Here is a 26,041-nt window from a genome sequence, read left to right as displayed (position 1 = left end):
TAATGCATAACCTTTGCATAGCCAATATGCATTATGAGGTACCAAATTGATAGGACGGGACAATAGGTACAACAATGTATTGCATAAATTTATTGTTCTGCTTCAGTGGTATTGTCTCGTTCGACTATGTATAGAAGCTAGCAAGTAATCACGACAGTACAATACCACACAACAATGTCCGTAAACCCAAAACGCAAACCCCGTGACAAGCCCGCTGTCTATAACCGACCTGCGAAGCGGCAGAAAATCACCAAGGACACTCCTTGAACTTCAGCTCATTCTCCCAAATGCACTTCTCGCCACAATCTTACACTCTCTGACTGGATAACAGTCTATTCATTTGTTGATTCTCATCCTACTGTATCACAGATTGAAATTGTTGAACACTTTAAATCTCTCAAGTCGGGTGCACTCAATTTCACGCAGTCAACCTTATCACGCAAGTTGCGGGAACGTCCAAAAATGGAAGCACGGATCAACGATAACCCTAATGCATTGTCATCGAAGCGGCCAAGGATTGTCACAAGGCCCGATGTCGAACGTGCCTTAATTCTGTGGGTTAGGCACATGGAGAGTAGACGTGAAACAGTGACTGGGCCTATGCTGCGAGAGAAACGGAAAAGGTTTGAAGATGAGTTTGATGTCCCGGAAAATGAAAGGCTGTCGGGGGAATGGCTCCAATCATTTTGTACTGCCTACAAGATTCGCGAGTACCGACGGCATGGAGAAGCTGGGTCTGTTGACATCAAAGCTGTTGATAAAGAACAAGAGCGTTGTCGTAAGATCTTGGCGAAGTTTGCTCCCAAAGATCGGTGGAATTTTGACGAGACATCGTTCTTTCCTTAGTGAGTGTTCATTTAAATTAATCTATGTCACCTAATTTTTTTTTTCATTTTAGTGCACCTCCAGACCATGGTCTTGCAACACGACAAATGAGTGGTAAGAAGAAAGAGAAGTTCCGTATCTCCATCGGATTAGCCTGCAACGCAGATGGAAGCGAGAGGCTCGAGCCTTTTTTTATCGGCAGGGCAAAGAAACCCCGATGCTTCAAGAAGCAGACACCGGAACAGCGGGGATTTTATTATCGGAATAATAAGAAGGCTTGGATGACAGCAGTCATATTTGAGGAGTACGTGGACATGATGATATGATTGCTGTTAATATCTAATCAGTGGCCTAGATGGATCAAAAAACTCGATCTTCAGATGAAGCAACAAAACCGGCATATTTGCATGTTTATTGATAATTTCTCTGCCCACAGCATCTCGTATCAACCATCAAACATCGATCTTGAATTTTTTGGGCCCAACATGACACCATTTGTCCAACCATGCGATGCTGGAATCATCCGATGCTTCAAGGCACTATATCGCCGTAATTTTTGCGCGCGCGCTATTGATCTTGACGAAGCTGGTGAACGGGATATTTATAAAATTAATATTCTCGAAGGCATGACAATGGCGAAGCAAGCATGGTATGCTGTCACGTCCGAAACCATCAAACATTGTTGGGATCACACTGACATTCAAGTGTAAGTCATCTTTTGACCTCATTTTTTTTGGTGCTCAAGTCTATCACAGTGATCCAACAACTAACGCTGACACACGGCCTCACACGGATCCACTTGCGTGGAACATCATCCACAAATTCGCAACTACCGAAATGTCCCTTCCCAATGCGGAGAACAAGCTACAGGCTCTTCTTGGCGAGCGCTACATAGATTCTGATTGGAGACCGGCCCTCAAAGCTGTAATGGATGCTGAAGGAGATGTGGAGATGGCTTTAAATGCCATTGATGCACTTATGCAAGCTGCATCTCGTCGTACCGGCCTCAAAATTCGTATTCCCGCGCGCTCACAACAAGCTGCCCAGCTATCTTCTACCGAAGCTGCGCTTATGCAATCAGTCCGAGAACTCCAAGCACGCAATCGCATTTTCGGTACCTTGCCAACTATTGATGAACTTCTGGACCCCGCCGAGGAGAGAGATAAGGGAGAATTCTCTGCTTTTGAAGGTGGTGACTCATCCATTGCAGACACGGTCCGCCACGAAATTGCCGTTGCAAATGGTGAAGTTATCGAGGTTGATTCTGATGACGACGACGACGACGAAGCGGATCCATCAATCACTCGTCAAAATATTCTCGATTTGTGCCAGCAGCTTGAAGTTGGATGCATGCAATATGGTGATCCTCAATTTTCACTTGATTTATCATCACAACTTCGAAAGTTTCGCGCGAACCTGCGACGCGAAGAACTACTTAATGCTAGACAAACTTCTTTAGAACAATTCTTCTCGGTATAATTGGGGATGGGCAACGCCCGTAAACAAAGTGTGACATTATGTAAGCACGATGCTACAGAACACGATGGCAAATATCAAGCATGTATCAAGAGTATGACTAGCGCACGCCAATAACAACTCCACGCGCGAAGAAATTATAATATCAGCTGTATAAGATAACGTCGAACAACTTGGCAAGAAAATTAACCATCATTCATCCTCAGCTTCATCCTCCCCATCCCCTAGTTCCAGCAAGTGGGAAGTAACAGCATTATTGTCAAGCGCTTGCGGCTGCGACGACGTTAGTTGTCCACCGGGGGTTGCCTCACCACTCAAATACCGTCCGACGGCCTCCAGCAGCACTTCCACCTTCTTCTGTTTCGTGGTTGGTATGTGTTTGGCTGCCGGTACTGCAGGGTCAAATCGACGATGCCAACGAATTTGCAGGTCGATCTCTGGGGTGCGAAGCTTTGTGATATCTTCAAGTGTGAGACGTGGGATGACCGCATCAAGTTTTGCTCCTGCAGCATCACGGCGTGCTCGTTTCTTGATATCTTGCTCCCGGTGCTGCCGCACCACCTCTTTATCATACTCGACCTGCGCGAACCGCCGTTTACGCTTAGTTTAATCGCGTAAGATGAGCCTTTTGTGTTGGAGAACGCCGTTTTACTGGGTTATAGCGGTCCCTTTTGACGTATCGGGGCTGCATTGGACAGTTAATCCTTTTCTTGACGCGTCGAAACGCGTCGCGTCGCGTCATTTTGCGCTGAGTCAGCACGCTCATTACTGCGCTCAATGATCGACTGGTTCCCAGCAATGCGACCCCTCGTGTCACTTGAAAAATCCGGTGAAATGTATTCTTTTTACTCTATCCTTGTATTCTATGAAAAAAAACAAAAAAAAACGGTGTGGCACTTCATGCCATTGTAGTGAGTAATCCTCCCAAGGCCAGCACCATTTACACTTTTTTCTCATAGAATACCTAAGTCTCGTTAATTCACATATGTTTCTCCATACAAACTTTCTGTCAGATTGTTGTGGTAGTATAGTGTCAGTCGATCTTTTTATTGGACACTTGTTTCGACTCTATGCACTGCAAAGCAAATCACGGGCGGAGTTTAAAATTGACCGAGCGCTGCCCATCCCCAGTATAATACATGTACTTCTGTAGGACTATGGACGATTTTCTGTCACACTTTTGGCGGAGGTCACATGCGTCACAATAGTGTGACACATATGCTATTGCATATGTCTCATAATGCATAACGTTTTGGCGGTCCCAACGGTATGCATTATGAGCATTTCAACTGTAGTAACTTGTAAGTACTGTCACCCGCAAAGAGCATGTGAAATCTAAACAGCGTGTTGCCTTTTTTCAGATTCACGGTTCTCCATTCGTCCCGAGTTACCAAGTTTAGCTTCTCGACCGAAATAAACTCGTTTGTCGGACAATTGCTCATGGTACGTGATAGATCTAGACTCTGCTTAACTCTGGGAGGTTCAAATAAACGTTGACTTGGTTAGTATACTACAGGTCATGGTATCTCGAGGCTGTTCTCCCACAATCACATTACAATTCACAACGCCTTCAAGTCTGGCCACGTTAGGCAGTGAGAACTTTCTCGATAGTCAGCTGGTTTTTATTCTTGTACTGTCCACTAAAAATGCGTGGCTCTCAGTCAGCCCACCATGTGGTGTATATAGGGATTGGCCCGGGAGCACACTCGAGATGATGCTGCCTGAGATCGATATCAACCTCGAGCCCACGCGTACTCTAGCCCCAGGTTAGCACGTTCCGTCCCGCTTGTTGCATACAGTTGAACGTGACTGCAATGAGCACGACGAATGCCTACATTGCCCTGTCCCAGACCCCAACGGAGGACGAAGCTCACTGGGATGATATCGACATAACGTCTTCTGCGCCAACACGGCGTCGGAATTTTGGTCTCCAATCTAAATGGTTTGAGAGTTTGCAGGTACAATGGCGAGAGACGTCATCGCGCGTAACCACCTTTGTTGGGACGAACCTGGGGATGCTTTTGATCATATTTGCGCAATTCTTCTTCGTATGCATGAACCTGGGAGTCAAGCAGCTGGACAGCCTCGATGTGCCCATGCACACCCTTGAAGTATGTTCTCTTGTCTAGACCTTGTGGATTGGGCTTATATATTTGTAGCTCATCGCAGTCCGTATGGTTGGTATCTCGATATTTCCTAGTGGATATGAATCTTGATTAAACTCATCAGGCTATCACCTTGGCGTGCTGTATATTATACATGTACGTCATTCAAGCAACGCACTGTATCCGTCCTCATATATGTTTTGACAGGGTTATCATGAAGATTCCAGATCCTTTCCTTGGTCCCAAAGGTGTGAGGCTGTTGCTGGTGAACAGAGGCCTGTGCGGGTAAGTTCTGACTTGGAGAATATATACTATTATGACGCCGTCGCTGAATCTCCCTTAAGATTCTTCGGTCTGTTCGGGATGTATTATTCCCTACAGTACCTTTCATTAGCAGATGCGACGGTCTTGAGTTTCCTTATGCCACTGTCAGCAGCATTAGGTGGATACCTCATCTTAAAGGAACCTTATTCGAAGCGTGAAGCATTTGCAGCCAGTTCGTGCAATAATATTCTAGCGTCCTTCTGTCGCTTATTCACTTTTATCGATGTTCAATGCTCTAGTCGTAAGCTTGCTTGGTGTCATTTTAATTGCTCGACCGCCTTTTCTGTTCGGTAATACTTCCAGCGTCAACTCGGACAGCAGTGATGTGGCTTCTAGAGCCACCGCGGCAGATAGGATACGAGCTGTCTGGTAAGTTGCCATTCATCTCTATGATTTTTGCTTCAACCTTCTCGCCAGCGTTGCTGTTTTTGGAATTATCTTAGGGACTGGTGCCTGTACGTCGTTGTTGCGTATGAGAGCTTCTTCATAACCAGTATATTGCAGTGTTGTCAATGCGTGCGATAGGCAGACGCGCTCATCCGATGCATCTTATGATGTTTTTCTCTGCGTGGTGTACATTCGTAGCCTCTGCTGCGTGAGTTCCATCACCCTGTCTTGCGACTCGCCCTCTGATTGGTGTGCAGAATGTACTTCATGAAGATCCCAATTGTTTACCCTCACAACTGGCAATGGGCTGCCATGCTGATTTTCATCGGACTTTCTGGTTTTTTTGCGCAGGCAGGTTGTTGTCCTTGTCCTTGATTTTTCCCGCTCAAAGGCGTTTCAAGACTTTAACTACGATCGGCTTTCAACGTGAGACTGCAGCACGCGGTTCTATGTGTCAATATATACAGCTCTTATTTGCTGGTGTCCTGGAATACGTGTTTTTCGGCACTGTTCCTTCGACACTATCGCTCATTGGAGCCGCCATCATCATGACGACAGCTATATATGTTATTGTGCGTTGTCGTTTTGTGAGATCATCGTTTCGTGGGTTTCAAATCCTTCTGCTAGGTTTCAAAGAAGGGTTCACCGAAGGGACCTGAGGCCATTAGCCTCAGAGAACCGGAATCCGCCCTTGAGGAAGGCCTGTTGTCTGCTGAATCGCTAAACATGACGATTAAACTTGCAGATACGAGCTCAAGCGAGAGGATAGAACATGACGAAGACTTGAACGAAAAACCGCCATCTTCATGAAGTTTATGACCCCACAACCTACTGTCATTGCAACTGCATATGCCATTGGTGATGGTACTTCATCCGGCTGATACGAAGATGACGAAGATGACGATTGTGTATTTAGCCGTCTATGCTACGAACTAGTACTGTATGAACGTATTGACCGGACGGATCAATGAAAGGATAAACAATGAAAACGATGCGAATAAAGAAAAACTTACCGCGCTCTACAAAGGAACGAATGAGAAGTACTCAGTACCACGGTGGCTACCACCTGATCACCTCAGGAGAGATCGGGTTTAAGCAGCTCTCCGTCTTGCAGCGCGGTGAAGCAGCCTCGGTGGTACTCGTTATCCCATGCCTGGTTAGTTACGACATTGACGAAAACCAAACTGACTGAAGCAGAGTCGTGGTTTCCACGGTTCCGGAGTGTGCATTACGTAGAAGCTTCAATTCCCGGGGAACACTAGCACCACGTGACCTTATGGTAGTAGATGGCCAAATATGGTATTCATTCATTCAGTCATAACTTTGTTGATGGATTCCTTTGTATCGCCTTGCCAGTATTTATGCAAATGCTTTTCAAATCGAAGGTCTTCTATCTCGAAGGTTGCAAACACTCAGCACGCCGCCCTGTAAATTCCCACTGTGCACGGACCTCAAGGACACCTTATATCTGGACTCTCTGTCGACCTTCAAGTTCCCTTTGTTGATCCACCGTCAACGTAGATTGCAATACATATATATTCATGGAGCCAGAAACCGATTACTATCAGATTGGTGGCTTCAGAGCTCACTCTGAGTCATGGTAAGAGCACCCCGCGTTGAATAATCACGTCCACCCAATGGTCCTCCAGGTTTCAAATGTACGACGACAAACAAATGATAGATGCTATCGCGAATGACCAGGGTCCCGAACTCAGGCCTGGAGGTCCTGGCGCGCCTATAGAGCTGGTCTTAGGTACTGGCATAGAAATTCTGATGTTTTTGTGTCGTACGTCGACTTATCATATCACACACTACAGGAATTCTGCCTTGTGGCGCCTCATACGTCCTCATGACATCTCATCAAATGTGGACATTCGTCCGGAAGCACCGCCAGCGGCCTCCTGGCAAGAGACCGTGGAAAGTGGATGATTTCGTCTCGCTATCCCCGATTTATTTTGCCACAAAGAGTGACCTTCAGGACAAGCTCAAGACCTACAAGGTGAAATCCCAAAAGAACAAAAAGGATAAGGAGGACAACAGCCCCGCAAACCGTGGTTTTATTCAACTTCGGGAGAGGGGCAATTCGAGCAATGCACGGGCGGACTTCGAGAACCAGAGGTTCGATGAGATTGCTACATATTTTATTGGTGACTGATCGGTTTAAAGGGTCTTGTATCGGTTGTTTACGCAGACCTGCACGCCAGGAGCCCTTGGTCTAATCAATCCAGTCTGGGCTGGCGCAATCAGAGTTATCTCGATAATCGTAAACACATGGCACAAGGATAGACGTCGCGAACGTTTTGACAAACCCAATATCATCGATGTCGGATGGACAGATGTGATGTTGCCGGAGTACTTGCAATCTGGGCGAGTAACAGAAACCGTACACATAAAGATGAAAGGACTCGCACTGAGAAATGAGGAACAGAACGCGGTACCACTCTTCACATACGTTCCATATGTGTTATCTGACGATTTTTCTCAGTCCTTTGAGCATGGGACCACCAACAACGAGGGCACGGTGGATATTCTTTACTCGGAAATACGGAGGGTCTTCGCACATGACGCTGCCCAGTGTGGTGTTCCACTTGTAGTGCTGGTTCACGAGGAAGAGATGGTGCGCGGAGTGCTTGCACGTTCTGGAATCGACGTTGGGTCGTTTGCCTCTGTCGGTGCGCTGCTACAGCGCGGTCGGCCTCAGGTAGCACATCTCTTCGCACCACCGAATTTTGATCTGAATTTCACATACAGAAACTATCTCGCCGAACCTCCAGATCACCTTCCCCGCGACGCTCGAATACTGGCGCGTCCCATTCCTCACGTGACTATGAACGACGCTGGAAATACGAACCTGACGATAATGCCAAACCTTTTTCTGTGAAACAAGAGGGCCAGTCATCATCATCATCGGTGCCCATCAAAGAAGACGGTAAGAAATCAGGCTCGTCACAACAAGATGGTGCTATTCCCCTCCCACCTGCATGTATCGTAAACGTCGAGACGATGGTCAAAACTTTGATGCGGGTTGCTCAAACTGGCCCTAGTGTCCAGGTGACAGCGCAGCGCATGAACATACCAGCAAATCCGCGCCTCCCTTGTGCAGGCAATGAATGCCAGTAGGTGTCCAGTTCACATGATCGCCTTTCAACAGATTTCATTCATGCACGCTCTAGCTTGCTCTTGAACATGTGGATGTCAATGATAGAGGGACGTGCAATTGACGAGCAATGGATGGACCGTTTAGCCCACCCTCTCCAGCCCCCTTCGCCAACTATAGCCCCAGTGGGGGGCGGTGCAGAAGAGGACGCAGACCCGAATGACTATATACCCCCGTCGATGAGAAACCCCGGCGGAACGGCTACCCGTGAGGATGATTGGTCTGATGACGATTGGTAGAAGTGATTTTGGACCTTCCTACTAAGTTTATCGTTGTTTTCTTGTCTGCTTGGGTAGCTGATTTTTGCTACCACAAGCCATCGAGCATCGCATAATATGAAATGGACAACGGACCACGATGTATAGACACTTGTTGGGACAATATGTTAAAGAAGCGCCATCGTCAATCACAATGCGTTCGTGTAGAGTTTCGGAAGCGTTCGAGGTCTCAGTTAACTCAGATTCAAAAACGTACCAATATTGTCATATCCAGATATTGTTGAATACATGCATGGGCGCAAATTCAAGTTAAGATGTAGATCTAGACAGAGCCGCCCTCACGCGCGGCCTCGGGCACCATTGACGCGGCCAAGATTGATATTGCGATATTGATCTTTGGCCCATCAATATTCAATGTTGCCGGAAGAATCACCAACTGCTAAGAGTGCACAACGCCGAACGGAGAAGCCCCGCAGATAAGAAAATAGTCAATCATACTAAGGTTTCGGCCGAGGCAGTTCCTGAGGCATTGATACTTTGTTGCTGACTCTCGATCGAGAACATAGCATGGTACACTTATGCCGAACGTACATACATGTTCTCAACAATATGTGGGAACGGGTGTTGGTCATATTAAACAAATGATAGTCTAGGTCAAGTCCAGGCAGATGTAAAGGGATATAGTGCACAACATGTTTTAGAAACCACTAGCAGGCCATATATCAAAGGCAGGATAGCGTGCAAAGCAAGGCCTTTCATCAAGGACTACCAGGTTCAACCTTGTCTTTGAAAGACGCGCGCGACAACGGAGAGAGGCTGTCTACCCCCACCGTCACGCTATAACCCCTTTTATGGTCCAACAGCGCTATATTGTCAGAGGTATCAGCCTCGCCAAAGTCTTCCTCCGCGACTATGGCGCCCGTTCGTTTATCGAGACGGAAAGTGAGGCCAGCGAGGTTGCTGTTCATGCGCCTTTCGTTATCATAAGGCAGCAGGAGCTCGCCAAAGCCAGAACGCGATGTGAGGGATACGATGGCTGCGATCGAGCCGGGTGGGCTGGTCAAATAAAGATTTCTGCGAGAGCGCTTGTGCAGGGTGTGGACGATGAGGGATGCAATTCCGATGCATATCAATAGCACGGAAAGCAGGTGTGCTGGCAAAGTTCTGGAAAGGTGAGGATTGTCAGAAGTGATATGATGATCGTAATAGAAGTAATGCGTACTCGACAAACAACCTTGAAATATCTGATGTCAGCTGTGCAGGGATGGTCCCATTGTCTGGCAGGAAATAAATGGTTTGCGCAGCAATAGAAAGATGTTGTGTCTGGATGCGATAAAAATAATTATTCAGTTACTTGATGGGTTCTAATGGCATAGGGTTTGCCTTACATAGATCTTTGTAGTGGCATTGACGAATCCATAAGGATCGTCGAATACGGATTGTGGACCGCCCGTTTGCTCCGAAGCGGACCGATATATAGCTCCTGGTATACCCGAGTTGATGGCGAGGGCTCTGGCGATAATGTACGTGTTGTTGCTAGCATCAAAAATGACCCTGAAGACACTTGTTTGAGACAGTTGGCGACGGAAAGAGCAATAGACTCACCCATTAAATGCTTCGCCGTTCAAAGGGTTGCCTGTAACGTTATTGCTATCCTCATAGGGCTCGACAATTATACAGTTTCCCATAGACCCGTCATTGAGATCCATCGTAGTCTCGACTACGAAAATAGCAATGCTCGGTTGGCAGAAGACAGCAGTCCCTAGTGGGTCTCCGTTATCAGACAAATGATAAAACCAGAAAACGACGGGCTGAAAGTTGAGATCCTGGTAAGACGGCGCGCACGTCGACGCCGGTGTCACAGAGAATTGATCGGGACCATCGTTAGGGTTAAGACCGAGACTGGCATTACAGCTAGCCGAAAATGTAGCCTCTAATGCAATACTTGTGCTGGAGAGATTGGTGGTCGTGAAGGAGGTTGGTTTTATGCAATTGACGTTCGTTTGAATAGCAGTGGTATTTACGGCTAGAGTTCCATTCAAAATGGAGCCTGGAGGGGCCTGCAAAACACACATGTGAATTCGTGCGATCCTGAAGAAGCGGACAATATACCGTGAATCGAGCAGCAGACCATGCGCCATGAATGAATGGTGGATCTTGAAGGTCATTGTACACTACGCAGTTTGACCTAATTCAGTCCAGCACATGCTGTTAGAGCATGTGTCATACCTGCAGCATCTGCATACTGTTTATTGTGTCAGCCGAGCGTCGCGATTGATCTGGAAATCTTACCCCTGCAGAAGCGAGAAATGAAGTAAGTTGACTGATGGTAGGCGACAGCCCGATGCTACGCGTGCTTGTTGCGGTGACAGCTTTACACCAACACGTTCAGTCTGAGTGGGCGGCAAAAGGGAGCTACTTGAGTAACTTTACCTGCTGTGTAGGGTTCCTGTCGTACTTGAAATAGAGATCCGGCCAGCGGCTGCATGAAGATGACAGAAAGGGCAGTGAGTGTGGATACGTTTATTAACCAGTGCCGGTGCTTGAGGGAATAATATAAGGTGGTTAGGCGACTGGGTAATGAGTTATCTTAGATTGTTAACATGTTTGTGAGTGACTGGTTCGTACTTGAGTGCGATCTATTGCAGGATGGTCACACACGTCATTACCTCCTCGTCCATAAATTATGAAAATGCTTACATAATCTAACAGAATACTGCGTGCTGCAGGTGCGTTGCCCTCGGATAATGTGACATATGGCTATGTACCCTGCAATGAGCATTGAAGGCAAATGATGTAGGTGGTCATGCTAACCTGATACCATCTGATCATCCAGTCTGCTACAGCCCAGAAATACGCGAGTGGGACCACCAGCAACGTCGGAATAAACGACTGTTGCGGGCTGATGAACAAAGATGTGCTGATGATAATATATTGGGTGTTACCGTGAGGAATTGAGTTGATACAAAGGTAAACACATTCTTTGCAGGTACTGAGAAGCCTGGAGAAGTGTCAGCGGGTGCACTACACGCTATCCGTAGACGAACATACCTTGGCTTTTATCTGATAAGCGCAGAGCTATTTCAAGTCCAACACCCAGACATATCATGAGTAGAGCAATGCCTCCAACAATATATATGTTCAAAACAATAGGCTCCTAGATTCCATTCATGCTTGTCAAAGAAAGACACATTTATGACAAAGGAGAATGATACTAACATAACGCTTGGGCCGGTGTACTTCTGTGCCAGGTGTTGGGATGTTGTGAACAGAGTCCCGAAAACGTTGCGAACGTGGAGAAACAGTATCTGACGGGGTTACAGTGCCACTCATGTCTGGGGGGAAAGGCAGGATCAGAAAGATTACTCGTCACTGTTTGTCAGTCAATATGCATAGTCTGGCATAGCCTTGCCTCGTCACTGACCTGGGCTAAATCAGTAGCAGCTTCCTCAAGCGTGCAATTGAAATTTGATGGGGCGCCGGGCGGGCGAGGGCAGTGCTAATAACACCGATCTGTTCACGCTGACGACGCTTGAATTGACTTTGGAGCTCCTTCAAAGGAGCCTTCCTCAGTCAGGGAAGATTCCTCAAGTCAGGGAAGCGATTCAAGTGGAAAGGATTCGGCTGCGACTAGAAATGGCACATGTTCCTTACACTATCTTTCAGGGTCGCTTCCCTAGTATTTTGAGAACTCAAATCCTTCGCTTGTAACATGTTTGCGACTTCCTCTGGTGTGATAAGTTCGCTGGCCTCAAGGTAGGCTCGTGGTATCATTCCGACTTGTCTGTATCACAAAAGTTCGGTGTTTGATAGGAAAAGTGATAAGGCATCCTTACGTATGGGGAAGGAGCACTGGCCTCGTGGGGCGTTTTGCGGCGACACGTTTTTGCAAGATGGACCGGGTGTCAGGCTCAGTGGCTCAGAAGAGCGTTAGACTAGTTCATACTGGGCGTCGTGGACTTGAAATTTGCGTCGGTTGCCTCAAAAGATGTACATAATATTTATGCCAGCTCTTAAGTATAACGCCTGCAAGCAAAGGTCGTATCACAACGACACGCTGCACGCTGCAGGTCATATATCGTACATGATAGCACTGAAATACGTTATTATTTTCGCCTACCTATACTTCATGGATGGGCGACAGTCTACTCAACGTACCAGTGTTCCTCTCTTTAACCAACACGATTACAGAAACATGCCAGTGCGTGTTAGGGTCTACGGATTGAGTCATGACAAGGCAAAATTGGTAGTCGAAGAGGTGAAGAGAAGCCACACTCCGTCCGCCACCGAAATTTGTCGCCGCTTGAAAAATAAGCGGGCAACCCTTGACCCGACTTTCCAAGGCCTCGTTTTTGACTGCACCATCATTTGTGTCCTGAACGCCATCCTTTCAACGATTCTTTTTCCCTAATCCCTAATGTACGTGTCTATATTCTTCCTTTATCTTTCAGGTCTTTGGGCTCGTCTATATTCGTGCTTGGGCGCGTCTTGCGCGATCTTCGCGTTTTCCTGAATCAACCAATCTCGTGTTTACTTATCACTAACTTGTCACGTTTCAGCATGCGTGAAATCGTCCACATCCAGACCGGCCAGGTGTGTTTCCATGTTTCTAATTTCATCATGATTCGCTCGTGTTAATATTTCTTTGATACTAGTGCGGTAACCAAATTGGTACGACTGCAAGAATCGTGATTGTCCAATGTTCTCATCGTGATCTGATTTGCAGGTGCTAAGTTCTGGGAGGTGGTCTCTGACGAGCATGGTATTGAGCGGGATGGTCTCTACAAGGGAACCAATGACATGCAGCTCGAGCGTATCTCGGTTTACTACAATGAAATCGGGTCAAACAAATACGTTCCTCGTGCAGTCTTGGTTGACCTTGAACCAGGAACCATGGACTCTGTCCGCTCGGGACCTCTGGGTAGTCTCTTCCGTCCCGACAACTTCATCTTTGGACAGAGTGGTGCTGGTAACAACTGGGCCAAAGGACGTAAGTTTTTTTTGCTGTTTCACCCCAGCCAATTGTGATTTCAACCTCTATCTCGATAACCCACAGACTACACGGAGGGTGCGGAGTTGGTCGACTCCGTTCTTGATGTCGTTCGCAAGGAGGCCGAGGGCACTGATTGCTTACAGGGTGGGTAATTTTTTTGTTTTGTTTTACCGCCGCTTTCCACTAACACAAGTGTCGCAGGCTTCCAGCTCACCCACTCACTCGGTGGTGGAACTGGTGCCGGTATGGGAACGCTCTTGATGTCCAAGATCAGAGAAGAGTACCCCGATCGGATGATGTGCACGTACTCCGTCGTCCCTAGTCCCGCAGTCTCGGATACGGTCGTTGAGGTCAGTCTCTTTCTGCAGGTTCCACGCGTTTCTAGAGCTTATAATCATATAGCCTTATAATGCCACCCTCTCTGTCCACCAACTTGTAGAGAACTCGGACGAGACTTTCTGTATCGATAACGAGGCTCTTTACGACATTTGCTTCAGAACGCTCAAGCTCTCCACGCCAACTTATGGCGATTTGAACCACCTCGTTTCCTTTGTCATGTCCGGTATCACCACTTGCCTGCGTTTCCCTGGTCAACTCAACTCTGACCTGCGTAAACTTGCTGTCAACATGGGTTTGTCACCCTTTTGAATTGTTTGTTTTGTTCTTGCTCAATCTATTCGTTCGCAGTTCCTTTCCCTCGTCTCCACTTCTTCATGACCGGATTTGCTCCCTTGACCGCCCGTGGCAGTCAACAGTACCGTGCTGTTACTGTTCCCGAGCTTACTCAACAAATGTTCGATGCCAAAAACATGATGGCCGCGTCAGACCCAAGACATGGTCGCTACCTCACCGTAAGCATAAATGTATGTCTAAGGAACTTATCCTGATATTGCCTTTGCATTCAGGTTGCCGCTGTGTTCCGTGGTAAGGTGTCGATGAAGGAGGTCGAGGAGCAAATGCAGAACGTTCAGAACAAGAACTCGGCATACTTCGTGGAGTGGATTCCTAACAATGTGCTTTCTGCACAATGTGATATCCCTCCTCGCGGAGTTAAGATGGCGGTTACGTTCTTGGGTAACTCGACTGCTATCCAAGAATTGTTCAAGCGTGTCAGCGACCACTTCACTGCTATGTTCAAGCGCAAGGCCTTCTTGCATTGGTACACGCAAGAGGGTATGGACGAAATGGAGGTGTGTACATGTCATCATCTTGCGATTGGCTGATCTGATCAAATATCATCTTTCAGTTCACCGAGGCCGAGTCAAACATGCAGGACTTGATTGCCGAATACCAGCAATACCAAGACGCAACGGTCGAGGAAGAGGCCGAGTACGAGGAGGAGGTCCCAGCTGATGAGGAGTCGTAGATCAAAATCATGGTGACCCACTGTTACGATCCCTACGTCACCCCTATTCCCCTTCACGACCAAAACTTAGGTATTCCTTATTGGTGTTCTCTTTGGCAGATGCCCCGTTTGTCCGTTAATTTCACTTTATCGCTACTCTAGCCAGCATCGCGTTCATCTCATTTTTCCATTCTGTCGTACACCGCCGGAGTAATACATTTCATCGGAAACTGCAGTATACCCTTGATATCTGGCTGCTCTTGGCTCTCTTGAGGTCAACTATATGAACCCACACACCACAAGACCCTCATTTTTCAAGCTCAACTAGGAGCTATGTGCCCGAATTGTCCTGATTGGCGTCAAACCGATGTGAGGCTCAGGCCCAGGCCTAGGGCTTAGGCTCACATGCTCGAGTCCACCGTGATGCCAGCGGTCCTCGTATGCGGCAGAATCCTCAGATTTATGCTAATCTATACCCCGACCGACATTGATCGGAGGGATTCTGATAACCACCCCGTGCACTCTGTAATCATGAAAGGAGACGTAAGAGGTAGCCCAAGTTATCGACACGCACAACAGGTATATAAGCACAGAATCAATGATTACAGAGGCGAGCCCAAAACTTTGCGAACAAACTACGAATCACTAACGGACGAACCAGACGGGGAGATCAAAGTCAATGGCACAAAACCCACCGAAAAATATGTTTCTCGGTTATCTTTTGTCCAGCAACACTCACTTGCTTATGCATTTGTTTGCCCGTTTGCCAACGATCAGATAAGGATCGTGACGCTACAGAAACGCCCTTCTTGCCCAAGAATTTAGGCTTAGAACACTGTTTTGAAAAGTCCACAGCGTGCCACGGCCCTGAACGGCAACAAGCGAAAGTGAACTCGTTTTCTGATAGGCTGTCGAGCGTTCACGAAGTGAGTCGTTGGTTTTGCGAAGCGTTACCGGAGCTTCATTATGTCAAAACAATGAGGATAAGCAAAGGAATCACTCGTGGTCCTATTATGTTGGTTGATACTGAGACCAGAAATGGGTGCGCTCTCAGTGACTCACTGAGGACGGGTACGCCATGCTTCTTGTGCAGATATATGCCAGCAGACGATATCCAAAGTAGCGGCGCTGAAAGGGTTGACCACATGGGAGTCCTACAGAATATGCCTATAAATATGACGCTGATGATGTCAGTGCTGTTTAGCTGCGAGTCATCGGGAGCATCGACACTCGCCCTGAGCGTCAAGATGTGGCACAGTGTGGATGGGTTGCGTGGCAGTTACCTACTGGTAAGTGCAGATGGTAGATTTGAATATACCGCGGCAGAAGTGGAAACGAAGCTACTTGGTCGCCGTGTAACTTACATTCGTGGTTGTCCAGCGGAGTGCGCGAGTAGTCGCCATATCACTGATGCATGATGACCCATAGTTGCAAACTATGTCCGCACTTTGGAAATCACTGATCATCGTTTACGCATGCTACTCCGACCGTATGTGCCACGGTTAGCCACCACTGGTCCTGGCACGTGACGGTCACGAGAGATTAAGTTGAAGCTGTGCTGGCGCATTACCATATTTGGATCCAGACATTTGATGATCGAGCCTCAGATATCGCAATCTTTTTCTTCTCTTCTTCTCTCTTCACCGAAACACCCTTTTAAAAGTCTTTGGGTGAAGAGAAAAGAAGAGATTGCTCGAAATCTCTTGCCACCCAAATTCATCACTCCTTCGCTGTTTAGTACATCTAGCTCGCATTTTCACAGGATGTCTGCAGATGGTCTTCGACCCATTTTCGCTCGCTCTCAGAACAATTATGGTTTTCCGGCTCCTCCGGTTACATTCTCTCCCTTGAACGATGACGATGATGATGTTATGTCTTCTTCTAACGAGGCTATCTTGGAACTCAATGACGGCTCTGCCTTCAGAGGTATCAGTTTCGGAGCGGAAGAAAAAAGTGTTGCAGGCGAATGCGTCTTTCAGACCGGTAGAGTCTACTTCCGTCGTCTAATGACATCTTCTTGATCCGTTATGTTTCAGGTATGGTCGGATACACAGAATCCTTGACCGATCCTTCATACGAGGGCCAGATTCTCGTCCTCACCTATCCGTTAATAGGAAACTATGGCGTGCCCGAACGCCCAAAAAATGACGTCGATCTCCCTTCGGAGTTTGAGTCATCCCGCATTCATGTTGCTGCCCTCGTAGTCGGCTCATATACCGAGGACTACAGCCATTTCTTGGCAAATTCTTCACTTGGAGCTTGGTTGAAAGAAAACAATATTCCTGCCATTTGTGGTGTGGACACACGCGCCCTCACAAAGAAGATACGAGAGAAAGGTTCCATGTTAGCCAGAGTGTTAGCACGCAAGTCAGATGCCCCTCCGCGCCGCTTGCGGCCTCTCATTCCCGAGTCACGCTCGGTCTCCCGTTCATCCTCACCACCACCATCCGAAGACTACATCGATATCCCGTGGCACGACCCCAACTCTGATAATCTCGTCGCTGCAGTATCATTACCAGCTCCCCGACTTTTTAAACCTACATGCCAACCTCGTCTTCATCCAAATGGTCGTGTCCTTCGTGTTGTCGCTGTGGATGTGGGTATGAAGTATAATCAGATCCGATGCTTCACCAAGCGTGGAGTGGAGCTCAAGGTTGTTCCTTGGGATTACGACTTCGTTAACGATGCCGAGCCATATGACGGACTGTTCATATCAAACGGCCCAGGTGATCCTGTGACAATCACGTCCACGGTCAAGCGAATTGCTCAGGCAATGGAGAAAGGCGATCGCCCTATCTTCGGTATCTGCCTTGGGCACCAATTGCTCGCTCTCGCCGCGGGAGCTACCACCTCAAAAATGAAATACGGCAACCGCGGTCATAATATCCCATGCACACACGCACTGACCGGAAGGTGCTACATCACGTCTCAAAACCATGGTTTCCAAGTCGACACAAATACCCTCCCGCAGGGATGGAAAGAGCTTTTCCGCAATGCCAATGACGGTAGTAACGAAGGCATCTATTGCGAAGACAAGCCGTTTTTCTCCGTACAATTTCATCCGGAATCCACACCTGGCCCTCGTGATACGGAATTTCTTTTTGACGACTTCATTCAGATTATCGTGGATTGTGTTAACGCGAAGACCCTAGTGCCTATATCGTTTCCGGGCAGCCGCAAGGAAGACAATGATCAGAAGTTCCCCCGTGCCAAGGTCCAAAAGATTCTCATCCTTGGCTCCGGTGGATTGTCCATCGGACAGGCAGGCGAGTTCGATTACTCGGGCTCACAGGCTATCAAGGCGTTGAAGGAGGAAGGCATTTACACCATCCTCGTCAACCCAAACATTGCCACCATCGCTACCTCCAAGGGTCTCGCGGACAAGGTATATTTCCTCCCCGTGACACCCGATTTCGTGCGCAAAATCATCAAATACGAGAAACCGGATGGTATCTACGTGACCTTTGGTGGGCAGACCGCCCTTAATGTCGGCATCAAACTCAAAGATGAGTTTGAGGCTCTGGGAGTACAAGTTCTTGGTACTCCCATCGAGACTATCATCACGACGGAGGATAGGCAGTTATTCGCACAAGCGATGGAGGATATCGGGGAGCGCTGTGCTCAGTCTGCCACAGCCACCACTCCAGATGAAGCGGTTGCCGCAGGACGTGAGATCGGCTTCCCGGTCATTGTTCGTGCCGCATACGCGCTGGGTGGTCTGGGATCTGGCTTCGCACAGGATGAAGTCCAGCTTCGCGCTCTTTGTAGCAAGGCATTTGCGACTAGCCCTCAAGTGCTCGTAGAAAAGAGCATGAAAGGATGGAAAGAGATCGAGTACGAGGTTGTCCGCGATTGTCGCGACAATTGTATAACTGTCTGTAATATGGAGGTAAGTGTCGATTTTCGCTGAACGGCGTACGCATGATCTCATGGTGCCCTGCTAGAATTTTGATCCACTTGGTATCCACACTGGAGACTCCATTGTGGTCGCTCCCTCCCAAACGCTATCCGACGCCGATTACAACATGCTCCGAACGACTGCGATCAATGTCATTCGCCATCTTGGTGTTGTTGGCGAGTGCAACATTCAGTACGCTCTGAATCCGACCTCGAAGGAGTACTGCATTATTGAGGTATGTTTCATTATCTTGACTGATATATATTGTACTGACATTTATATAGGTTAATGCGCGTCTATCGCGTTCGTCTGCGCTGGCTTCGAAAGCTACGGGTTATCCCCTTGCGTTTATCGCTGCTAAGCTCGGTCTGGGTGTCCCGTTAAACGAAATCAAGAACTCCGTGACGAAAGTCACCAGCGCTTGCTTCGAGCCAAGCTTAGACTACGTTGTCGTGAAGATACCACGTTGGGACCTCAAGAAGTTCAACAGGGTCAGTCGGCTTCTTAGCAGCAGCATGAAGAGCGTCGGTGAGGTCATGAGCATCGGCAGAACTTTCGAAGAGACCATCCAAAAGGCGATACGGGCGATTGACGATCAGTTCCTTGGATTTGCGAAGGTATGTAAGAGCAGCCTTGGTCAATTCAGTAAGGTTAATCTTTTTGTTGCATAAGAACAACTTTGTGGAGGACATCGACGAGGAACTGGTTAATCCCACTGACAAGCGGATATTCGCCATCGCAAATGCATTCCATCGGGGCGATAGTGTCGACAAGATCTGGCAGATGACTAATATCGACAAGTGGTTCTTAACGAAGCTTCAACACATTCATCGCATGGAGAAGCGCTTGTCGTGCGTAGACTCTGCTTGATCTTCGAGGTTTTACTAACGAATGCGCTACAACCGCAGAGATCAATCTATCTCTTGTGTCAGCAACAGAATTATCCTCCAAGCGAAGCAGCTTGGCTTCTCCGATCGCTTGGTAGCCAGTTGTTTGGGTTCAACGGAGTTAGCTGTCCGAAGGCTTCGCCAAGAAATTGGCATTGCCCCATTCGTCAAGCAAATAGACACCGTCGCAGCCGAGTTCCCCGCAGTGACAAATTACCTCTACACCACGTATAACGCTATCGAGCACGACGTCGAGTTTAATGATTGCGGTGTCGTGGTCATTGGCTCGGGTGTCTACCGCATCGGCTCCTCTGTCGAATTCGATTGGTGCGCGGTCAGGGCTATTAGGACGCTTCGTGAACAAGGCCTCCCGACAATCATGGTCAACTACAACCCAGAAACAGTCAGCACTGATTATGACGAAGCTGATCGCCTTTACTTCGAGAATATCAGCTTGGAGACCATTCTTGATATCTATGACACAGAGCGATCGCGCGGCGTCATCTTGTCGATGGGTGGCCAAACCCCGAACAACATCGCTCTTCCCCTCTATCGTCAGAACGTGAAAATCTACGGTACTTCTCCCGAGATGATCGACACCGCGGAGAATCGCTTCAAATTTTCTAGGTTACTCGACGAGATTGGCGTCGACCAGCCTCTGTGGAAGGAGCTGACGAGTTTCAAAGAGGCTCTCGCCTTTTGCGATTCAGTGGGATACCCTGTCCTCGTCCGTCCTTCATACGTCCTTTCAGGGGCTGCCATGAATGTCGTTTCCACTGGTGACGACTTGGCCAACTATTTGACACAAGCAACCGCTGTCTCGCGCGAACATCCCGTCGTCATCACGAAGTACATCGAACAAGCGAAGGAGATAGAGATGGATGCTGTAGCAAAGGACGGTCAGATGGTCATGCATTTCATCTCGGAGCACGTTGAGAATGCTGGTGTCCACTCTGGTGACGCCACTCTCATTCACCCACCACAAGATCTTGATCCCGCTACCGTTCGTCAAATCGAGGAAGCCACTGCAAAGATCGGAAACGCCCTCAATGTGACTGGACCCTTCAACATCCAGTTCATAGCTAAGAACAACGAGATCAAGGTGATCGAATGCAATCTACGAGCGGCACGGTCTTTCCCCTTCGTCTCCAAAGTCACCGGCATTGATGCTATTGAGATGGCCACCAAGGTTATGCTTGGGTTGCCGGTAGAGAGTTACCCGGATCCCGGTCTTCCTCCAGACTATGTTGGAGTCAAGGTCCCTCAGTTTAGCTTCAGCCGGCTGTCTGGAGCAGACCCTGTTCTTGGAGTGGAAATGGCGTCTACCGGAGAAGTCGCTTGCTTTGGGCGTGATAAGTACGAAGCGTATTTGAAGGCTTTGATCTCCACCGGCATAGTGCCGCCAAAAAAGAACATCCTGTTTTCTATTGGGAGTTATCGAGAGAAATTGGAAATTCTGCCCTCAGTGCAGAAGCTCCACGCTGCCGGATACAACATTTTCGCTACATCCGGTACTGCCGACTTCTTGACCGAACATAATGTTCCCTGCAAAGTAAGTTCAATCAAACTTCGGAGTGTCCCTAAAGTTATATCGTATCCTGCATAGTACCTGGAAACCCTCCCGGAAGATAGCAACGACAAACAGAAATCCGAATATTCGCTCACACAGCACTTGGCCAACAATCTGATCGACATGTATATCAATCTTCCATCAAAGAACAACTATCGCCGGCCCGCGAGCTACGCCAGTAAAGGGTACCGCACGCGGCGTATGGCAGTTGATTTTGCAATTCCGCTTATAACGAACGTCAAAAACGCGAAATTGCTTGCAGAAGCACTTGTTCGCAAACTTCCGTTGGATGTATCGAGTATCGATTCCAAATGCTCGTATCTAACGCATGCGTTCCCGGGGCTTGTTAACATTTCCACGTTCCTACCCCGTCTCACTTCGCCGGGAGCCGATGACTTCGAACAAGGCACTCGGGCTTCTATCAGCGCAGGTTTCACTACTTCGCTCGTTCTCCCAGTTGGTCTTGACAGTGCCATCACCGATGCCTCTACACTTGAGCAGGTTCATGCCACAGCTGCAGGGAGCGCACGCTGCAACTACGCCCTTAGCATTGCTGGGAAAGACAGTAATGTCCAGGCTCTCGATGAAGAAGTCAGAGCGGACGTGAAGTCGTTGTATATCTCATTCCACGGGAACTTCGCCTCTCCTCCAATTTCCACCGTCGCAGCCTACTTCGCATTGTGGCCCCAAAACAAGATAATCGTGACCGATGCCCGTGGTTCAAACCTTGCATCAGTGCTCCTACTAGCGTCTCTTCATAACCGCAGCGTTCATATTACCGACGTCAGAAACAAAGATGATTTGCTTCTCATCTCGCTCAGCAAGGAAAAACAACTCAAAGTCACTTGTGATGTTTCAGTCTTCGCCTTATTCTTCACACGGGAACAATATTCTCAACCTACCTCTTTACCATCCACCCAGGATCAGGAGGCACTGTGGAAGAACCTTGATGTAATCGATGCGTTCTCAGTCGGGATGCTTCCTCATCAGCTTGCGACGGAACTTCAAGAGCCGGCTTCGGCGTGGTCAGGAGCGGAGGAAACACTGCCCTTGTTGCTTACCGCTGTTACTAGTGGTCGACTCACTCTTGAGGATATTCGTGTGCGCCTTCACGACAACCCGATTCGTATCTTCGGTCTTCCTGAACAAGCGGCAACTCACGTAGAGGTTGTCTTAGGACGGCGAGCTCAGCATCAGAACCACAGCACGTGCTGGTCTCCTTTGCAGAAGAGTTCCGTCACTGGATCACTGCACAGAGTAGTTGTGCATGGCAAAACATTATTCCTTGACGGTGAACTCTCTGCTTTGCCACTAGGGAAAGATGTATCCAGTGCAACGGTTGTGCATGTCGCTGGAGAGCGACAAGCAGGCGTGCCTCTGACGAAACCGCAGCTTGTTTCTGGGCCTTCTGGCGCTAGGGTGCCTGATGGCTCTATGCCCCCCCTTCAGACGGCTTTGGTACCGTCTGCCAGTGGCCCTGCCGGTTCAGGTATCAGTGTACCGCCGGTCATTGTTCACGGCCGTTATCCCGCATTCCATCGTCGCCACATACTTTCTGTGAAGCAATTCACCCAACGTGACATGTACGACCTCTTCTCCTTGGCCCACGAAATGCAACTTCAGGTCGAGCGCAATGGGTCACTAGACATCTTGAAGGGCAGAGTTCTTTGTACCCTTTTCTACGAACCGTCAACTCGTACAAGCACCTCTTTCGATGCGGCCATGAAGCGCTGTGGAGGCGAAGTGATTCAAGTCAACGTAGACACTTCGTCTGTGAAGAAAGGAGAGACGCTGGCCGATACCGTTCGCACAGTAGGGTCTTATGCCGATGCCATTGTGATTAGGCACCCCGATGTTGGCAGTGCCCAACTCGCTGCCAAATATTCCCCTGTGCCTGTTCTGAATGCTGGCGATGGCATAGGAGAGCATCCTAGTCAGGTAAGGGCTCGAAATCTGGAGAGTCCAAACATTAACACATCATAGGCTCTTCTCGACATCTATACCATTCGATCCGAGCTGGGGACTGTCAATGGCAAGACGATCACCATCATAGGAGATCTGAAGAATGGGCGCACAGTTCATAGCCTGGTCACTCTTCTCTGTCACTACTCAGTCCGTCTGAACTTCGTCGCGCCTCCAGCGCTTGCGATGCCCGCAAAGGTGGTCGCCGCTGCGCGGAAGGCGGGTGTACCTGTGCAGCAGCTGGAATCCCTCGAGGAAGTCTTACCTGATACTGACGTTCTCTACGTAACCAGAGTGCAAAAAGAGAGGTTCAAGAGCGAACAAGAGTGGGAATCGGTCAAAGACTCTTATCGGATTGACCACGCCCTTCTTTCTCGGGCCAAGGAAGATATGATTGTAATGCACCCGTTGCCTAGAGTGAACGGTAAGATCATCACCGCCCTTCGTATTCCTCAAGCTAAGCATCCGCGTCCACAGAAATTGACCCCGAAGTCGATTTCGACTTCCGACGCGCTGCCTACTTCCGTCAAATGCGTTACGGACTTTTTGTATGTCATTTTCCCCTTTGATGCGCTCGTTCTGACCTTTCTTTAGGTTCGGATGGCCCTTCTTGCGAGTGTGATGGGCTGAAAGTCAATACAAGTGTTGTATAATCAGCAATCTGCGATTAGGGATGAACTTTTAGGACAAAACCTGTATTGCTATCCATGTGTAGCTGAGCAACTTGTTGTAGACCAGTAGATTCTCAATTGATACCTCAATTGATACCCAGTGTGCTTGCTACTGTATTTGCGACGATCGCAGATCAACGGTGTACCCTCGTCGACCCCTCAAGCAAGTCGAGTCTTGCATACCATCTAGTGCATATGCGTTCATGCGCACTGCAATGTGGGAGTTGAGCCGGACTAGTCTTCGGTGGGCAAGTAGAAGGAGAAAGGTCACTTCTTTACGTGGCCACGGGAGCCCTCTATATAGTTACGGCTGCATGTTGAAAGTGAAAATATTTTTAAAGATAGCCACTAGCTATATTCAATTACCATAGTACAATATTTACTCATCATCTCATTGTCAAACAATTGCGAGGCGGCCCCTGGTTATGTATGAATTTCGCATCCCGTCTTCGCAATCCAAGGTTCAACTTACATAATCGACTCGGAGATGCCCGACTGTGTTGGTAGAAACCTTGCTTGTTTTGTTGACAGAGAGAAGAGAACGCATATGCAGAGGGGACCTTCATAATAATAATCGATATAATTCTTCTAACCAACACACAACGTTATGATTCAGGTAGAGGACCAGGAGTGAAAAGTGTTTGCGTCTACTTGCCTGTCCCAATCACGTAGCTGCGGATTAAATCAGTCAACTTGTCCACTGATATCGACGACCTTACTTTTAATCGCATGTTGACGTTAATCGTGGAACATTCCGTTCCCTGATTTTTTTCCGCTAAGAAATATCATGTTAATCTTTTATTATTATTAAAAAAGTTAACCCACAAGCAACTTCTCTTCGACGTACATGCTCGTTTGAATCGTCTCAGGTCACCAAAAATACGGCTATTTCGAGCTCTTCCGCGTCCGAGAGGTCTAGGCCAAGTTTTCGTATGGATTGCTGCATGTGCTTTATGCCTGCATTCCGACGGGACCGTGACTCTATAAGTCGATGTGAGCGTATCAGCACCCCCTCCCCCTATGCGCTGAGGATTCTGGCCCGCGATATTTCTGGGCCCAGGGCAGCACTGCCATTAGTCGATCAAGAGCCATGGACGGGAAGATCAGATAACCGGGGGTAAAGTCAAATTCCGAAGGTCAGCGAGCTTTTGCAGACGGAGATCAGGATATGCCGCTACAAGAAGCAACTTGCCAAGTATATACGGGCGCTAGAGGTTCGTCCCCTGGCAATGCATGAGAATAATCACAGGCAATCGCGGATGCCTCAGACCATCAGCTGCCAGTAATAGTCAAGTGTCACAGCATGCGTAGAACACTCAGTTCTAAATTGATGGGCGCAAACTTGAAGCAGTGCACATGTGTCCGGGTGTTCTCCGGTACCCAGAAATAACAAACCACAACAGAATATTATTGGAGCAGCGTCTAATGGCGTCTAACGCTCTATGCACTATGGGAATTCGAAGCTAAGAATTAAGTAGGAAGAAGAATACGTATCGGTAAGTTCGTCGATCAGATAGTTCCAGTGGAATGTCCAAAAATTCACCAAATGTAATCAAGCAGTGAACACACTGTGGCACCGTGTATAAGCGCCGTTGCCGTTGAAGGTACATTGTATTAACCGCCATCTGACAAGTATCTTGGTCGGGCTATCAGGGTCATGGGCGAACACGCCATGACGACCCATCAAATTTTGACGAAGTCAGTGTCAGCTGCTGGTGTGCCTAGCGCTAATGGATATACTTATAGCGCATCGTATCGGATCGCAGGGTGTCCCAGTGCCGGCTCATGAATGAAGTCCCTAACAGTAGGCCATGACAATTGACCCAGAAGGTGCCAGTGTTCACAGCGGCTTATACCAGTAATCAGTTTCAAGAAGGAAAATTGTGCTTCGGATACTATTCCGAGGCGAAGCAACCACAGTTAGGTCTGCTGTGTTATCTGTGGTACCACTCAGTGACTTACCTTGTTATCTGGCACTTTGAACTTTGAATTTGACGATAGCCGGACCGCATGACGACTATACGTTTGTGCCTTTTTAATATCCACTACAACTGCCGAACCGAACAGTTATTACGCGGAATTAAAGACTCACCGAATTCTACGTGAAGGGACGTGATCGTGTATGTTTTTGGAAAGTAGCTGCAGGGCGTGGGTGCTCGGTTATATTCAGTTCTCGGTATAAAGCTTTCCTAAGGGAGGTTCGCTCGAACAGGTTTGGTCACG

At 48.1% G+C, this 26,041-nt stretch overlaps 7 protein-coding genes across 7 annotated transcripts; 5 read left to right on the top strand and 2 right to left on the bottom strand.

The window, feature by feature from the left end:
* Positions 1–2,033: 2,033 nt before the first annotated feature.
* On the top strand, positions 2,034–3,457 carry DEU56DRAFT_782481 (uncharacterized protein; the record flags this gene model as incomplete). The annotated part of the gene is made up of 2 exons (XM_041352095.1): positions 2,034–2,298; positions 3,432–3,457. Coding segments are annotated over 2 exons (267 nt in total), but the record flags the coding sequence as incomplete, so codon positions are not given.
* A 575-nt stretch (positions 3,458–4,032) lies between these two features.
* On the top strand, positions 4,033–6,013 carry DEU56DRAFT_82467 (EamA-like transporter family-domain-containing protein). The gene is made up of 11 exons (XM_041354256.1): positions 4,033–4,412; positions 4,461–4,478; positions 4,531–4,562; positions 4,614–4,691; positions 4,751–4,902; positions 4,970–5,099; positions 5,148–5,185; positions 5,235–5,325; positions 5,375–5,468; positions 5,519–5,689; positions 5,745–6,013. The coding sequence occupies exons 1-11, from the start codon at positions 4,116–4,118 to the stop codon at positions 5,925–5,927; spliced, it is 1,284 nt and encodes a 427-aa protein (XP_041212180.1). The 5' UTR covers positions 4,033–4,115; the 3' UTR covers positions 5,928–6,013.
* Positions 6,014–6,658: 645 nt separating this feature from the next.
* Positions 6,659–7,942, top strand: DEU56DRAFT_869590 (uncharacterized protein; the record flags this gene model as incomplete). The annotated part of the gene is made up of 5 exons (XM_041355567.1): positions 6,659–6,717; positions 6,767–6,870; positions 6,935–7,264; positions 7,322–7,789; positions 7,869–7,942. 5 exons carry the CDS (start codon positions 6,659–6,661, stop codon positions 7,940–7,942), a joined length of 1,035 nt encoding a protein of 344 aa, XP_041212179.1.
* A 1,308-nt stretch (positions 7,943–9,250) lies between these two features.
* Positions 9,251–11,825, bottom strand: DEU56DRAFT_909149 (uncharacterized protein; the record flags this gene model as incomplete). Its single annotated transcript, XM_041357076.1, has 14 exons — positions 9,251–9,656; positions 9,715–9,815; positions 9,881–10,046; positions 10,098–10,552; positions 10,605–10,666; positions 10,722–10,737; positions 10,785–10,864; positions 10,926–11,065; positions 11,121–11,131; positions 11,193–11,252; positions 11,307–11,384; positions 11,438–11,493; positions 11,544–11,649; positions 11,712–11,825. 14 exons carry the CDS (start codon positions 11,823–11,825, stop codon positions 9,251–9,253), a joined length of 1,851 nt encoding a protein of 616 aa, XP_041212178.1.
* A 1,227-nt stretch (positions 11,826–13,052) lies between these two features.
* DEU56DRAFT_881640 (beta-tubulin) lies at positions 13,053–15,139 on the top strand (the record flags this gene model as incomplete). Its single annotated transcript, XM_041356109.1, has 9 exons — positions 13,053–13,085; positions 13,148–13,163; positions 13,219–13,482; positions 13,549–13,629; positions 13,687–13,835; positions 13,888–14,116; positions 14,173–14,336; positions 14,391–14,675; positions 14,732–15,139. The coding sequence occupies 9 exons, from the start codon at positions 13,053–13,055 to the stop codon at positions 14,849–14,851; spliced, it is 1,341 nt and encodes a 446-aa protein (XP_041212177.1). The 3' UTR covers positions 14,852–15,139.
* A 306-nt stretch (positions 15,140–15,445) lies between these two features.
* DEU56DRAFT_782465 (uncharacterized protein) lies at positions 15,446–16,319 on the bottom strand. Its single transcript, XM_041352094.1, has 2 exons — positions 16,195–16,319; positions 15,446–16,011 (listed from the first exon to the last, which is right to left on the bottom strand). Exons 1-2 carry the CDS (start codon positions 16,254–16,256, stop codon positions 15,795–15,797), a joined length of 279 nt encoding a protein of 92 aa, XP_041212176.1. The 5' UTR covers positions 16,257–16,319; the 3' UTR covers positions 15,446–15,794.
* A 162-nt stretch (positions 16,320–16,481) lies between these two features.
* On the top strand, positions 16,482–24,141 carry DEU56DRAFT_782456 (uncharacterized protein). Its single transcript, XM_041352093.1, has 10 exons — positions 16,482–16,813; positions 16,867–18,719; positions 18,775–18,963; positions 19,013–19,345; positions 19,401–19,579; positions 19,637–21,167; positions 21,222–23,123; positions 23,169–23,571; positions 23,625–23,695; positions 23,742–24,141. Exons 1-10 carry the CDS (start codon positions 16,594–16,596, stop codon positions 23,775–23,777), a joined length of 6,717 nt encoding a protein of 2,238 aa, XP_041212175.1. The 5' UTR covers positions 16,482–16,593; the 3' UTR covers positions 23,778–24,141.
* Positions 24,142–26,041: the final 1,900 nt, after the last annotated feature.

The sequence above is a fragment of the Suillus clintonianus genome, assembly GCF_016758775.1.
Source record: "Suillus clintonianus strain FC179 chromosome Unknown DEU56scaffold_12, whole genome shotgun sequence".
NCBI classification, from domain to species: Eukaryota; Fungi; Basidiomycota; class Agaricomycetes; order Boletales; family Suillaceae; genus Suillus; species Suillus clintonianus.
The sequence above is the reverse complement of the archived record's forward strand: the minus strand, read 5'-3'. Positions and strand labels throughout refer to the sequence as shown.

Coding starts and splice junctions, on each gene's coding strand:
- DEU56DRAFT_782465 (XM_041352094.1), bottom strand. CDS start 16,256: ATGGGTCATCATGCATCAGTGATATGGCGACTACTCGCGCACTCCGCT. Junction 16,012..16,194: donor TCCGCTGGACAACCACGAAT/GTAAGTTACACG, acceptor TGACATCATCAG/CGTCATATTTATAGGCATAT.
- DEU56DRAFT_782456 (XM_041352093.1), top strand. CDS start 16,594: ATGTCTGCAGATGGTCTTCGACCCATTTTCGCTCGCTCTCAGAACAAT. Junction 18,964..19,012: donor AGGAGTACTGCATTATTGAG/GTATGTTTCATT, acceptor ACATTTATATAG/GTTAATGCGCGTCTATCGCG. Junction 19,346..19,400: donor AGTTCCTTGGATTTGCGAAG/GTATGTAAGAGC, acceptor TTGTTGCATAAG/AACAACTTTGTGGAGGACAT.
- DEU56DRAFT_82467 (XM_041354256.1), top strand. CDS start 4,116: ATGAGCACGACGAATGCCTACATTGCCCTGTCCCAGACCCCAACGGAG. Junction 4,563..4,613: donor GCGTGCTGTATATTATACAT/GTACGTCATTCA, acceptor ATGTTTTGACAG/GGTTATCATGAAGATTCCAG. Junction 5,100..5,147: donor GATAGGATACGAGCTGTCTG/GTAAGTTGCCAT, acceptor CCTTCTCGCCAG/CGTTGCTGTTTTTGGAATTA.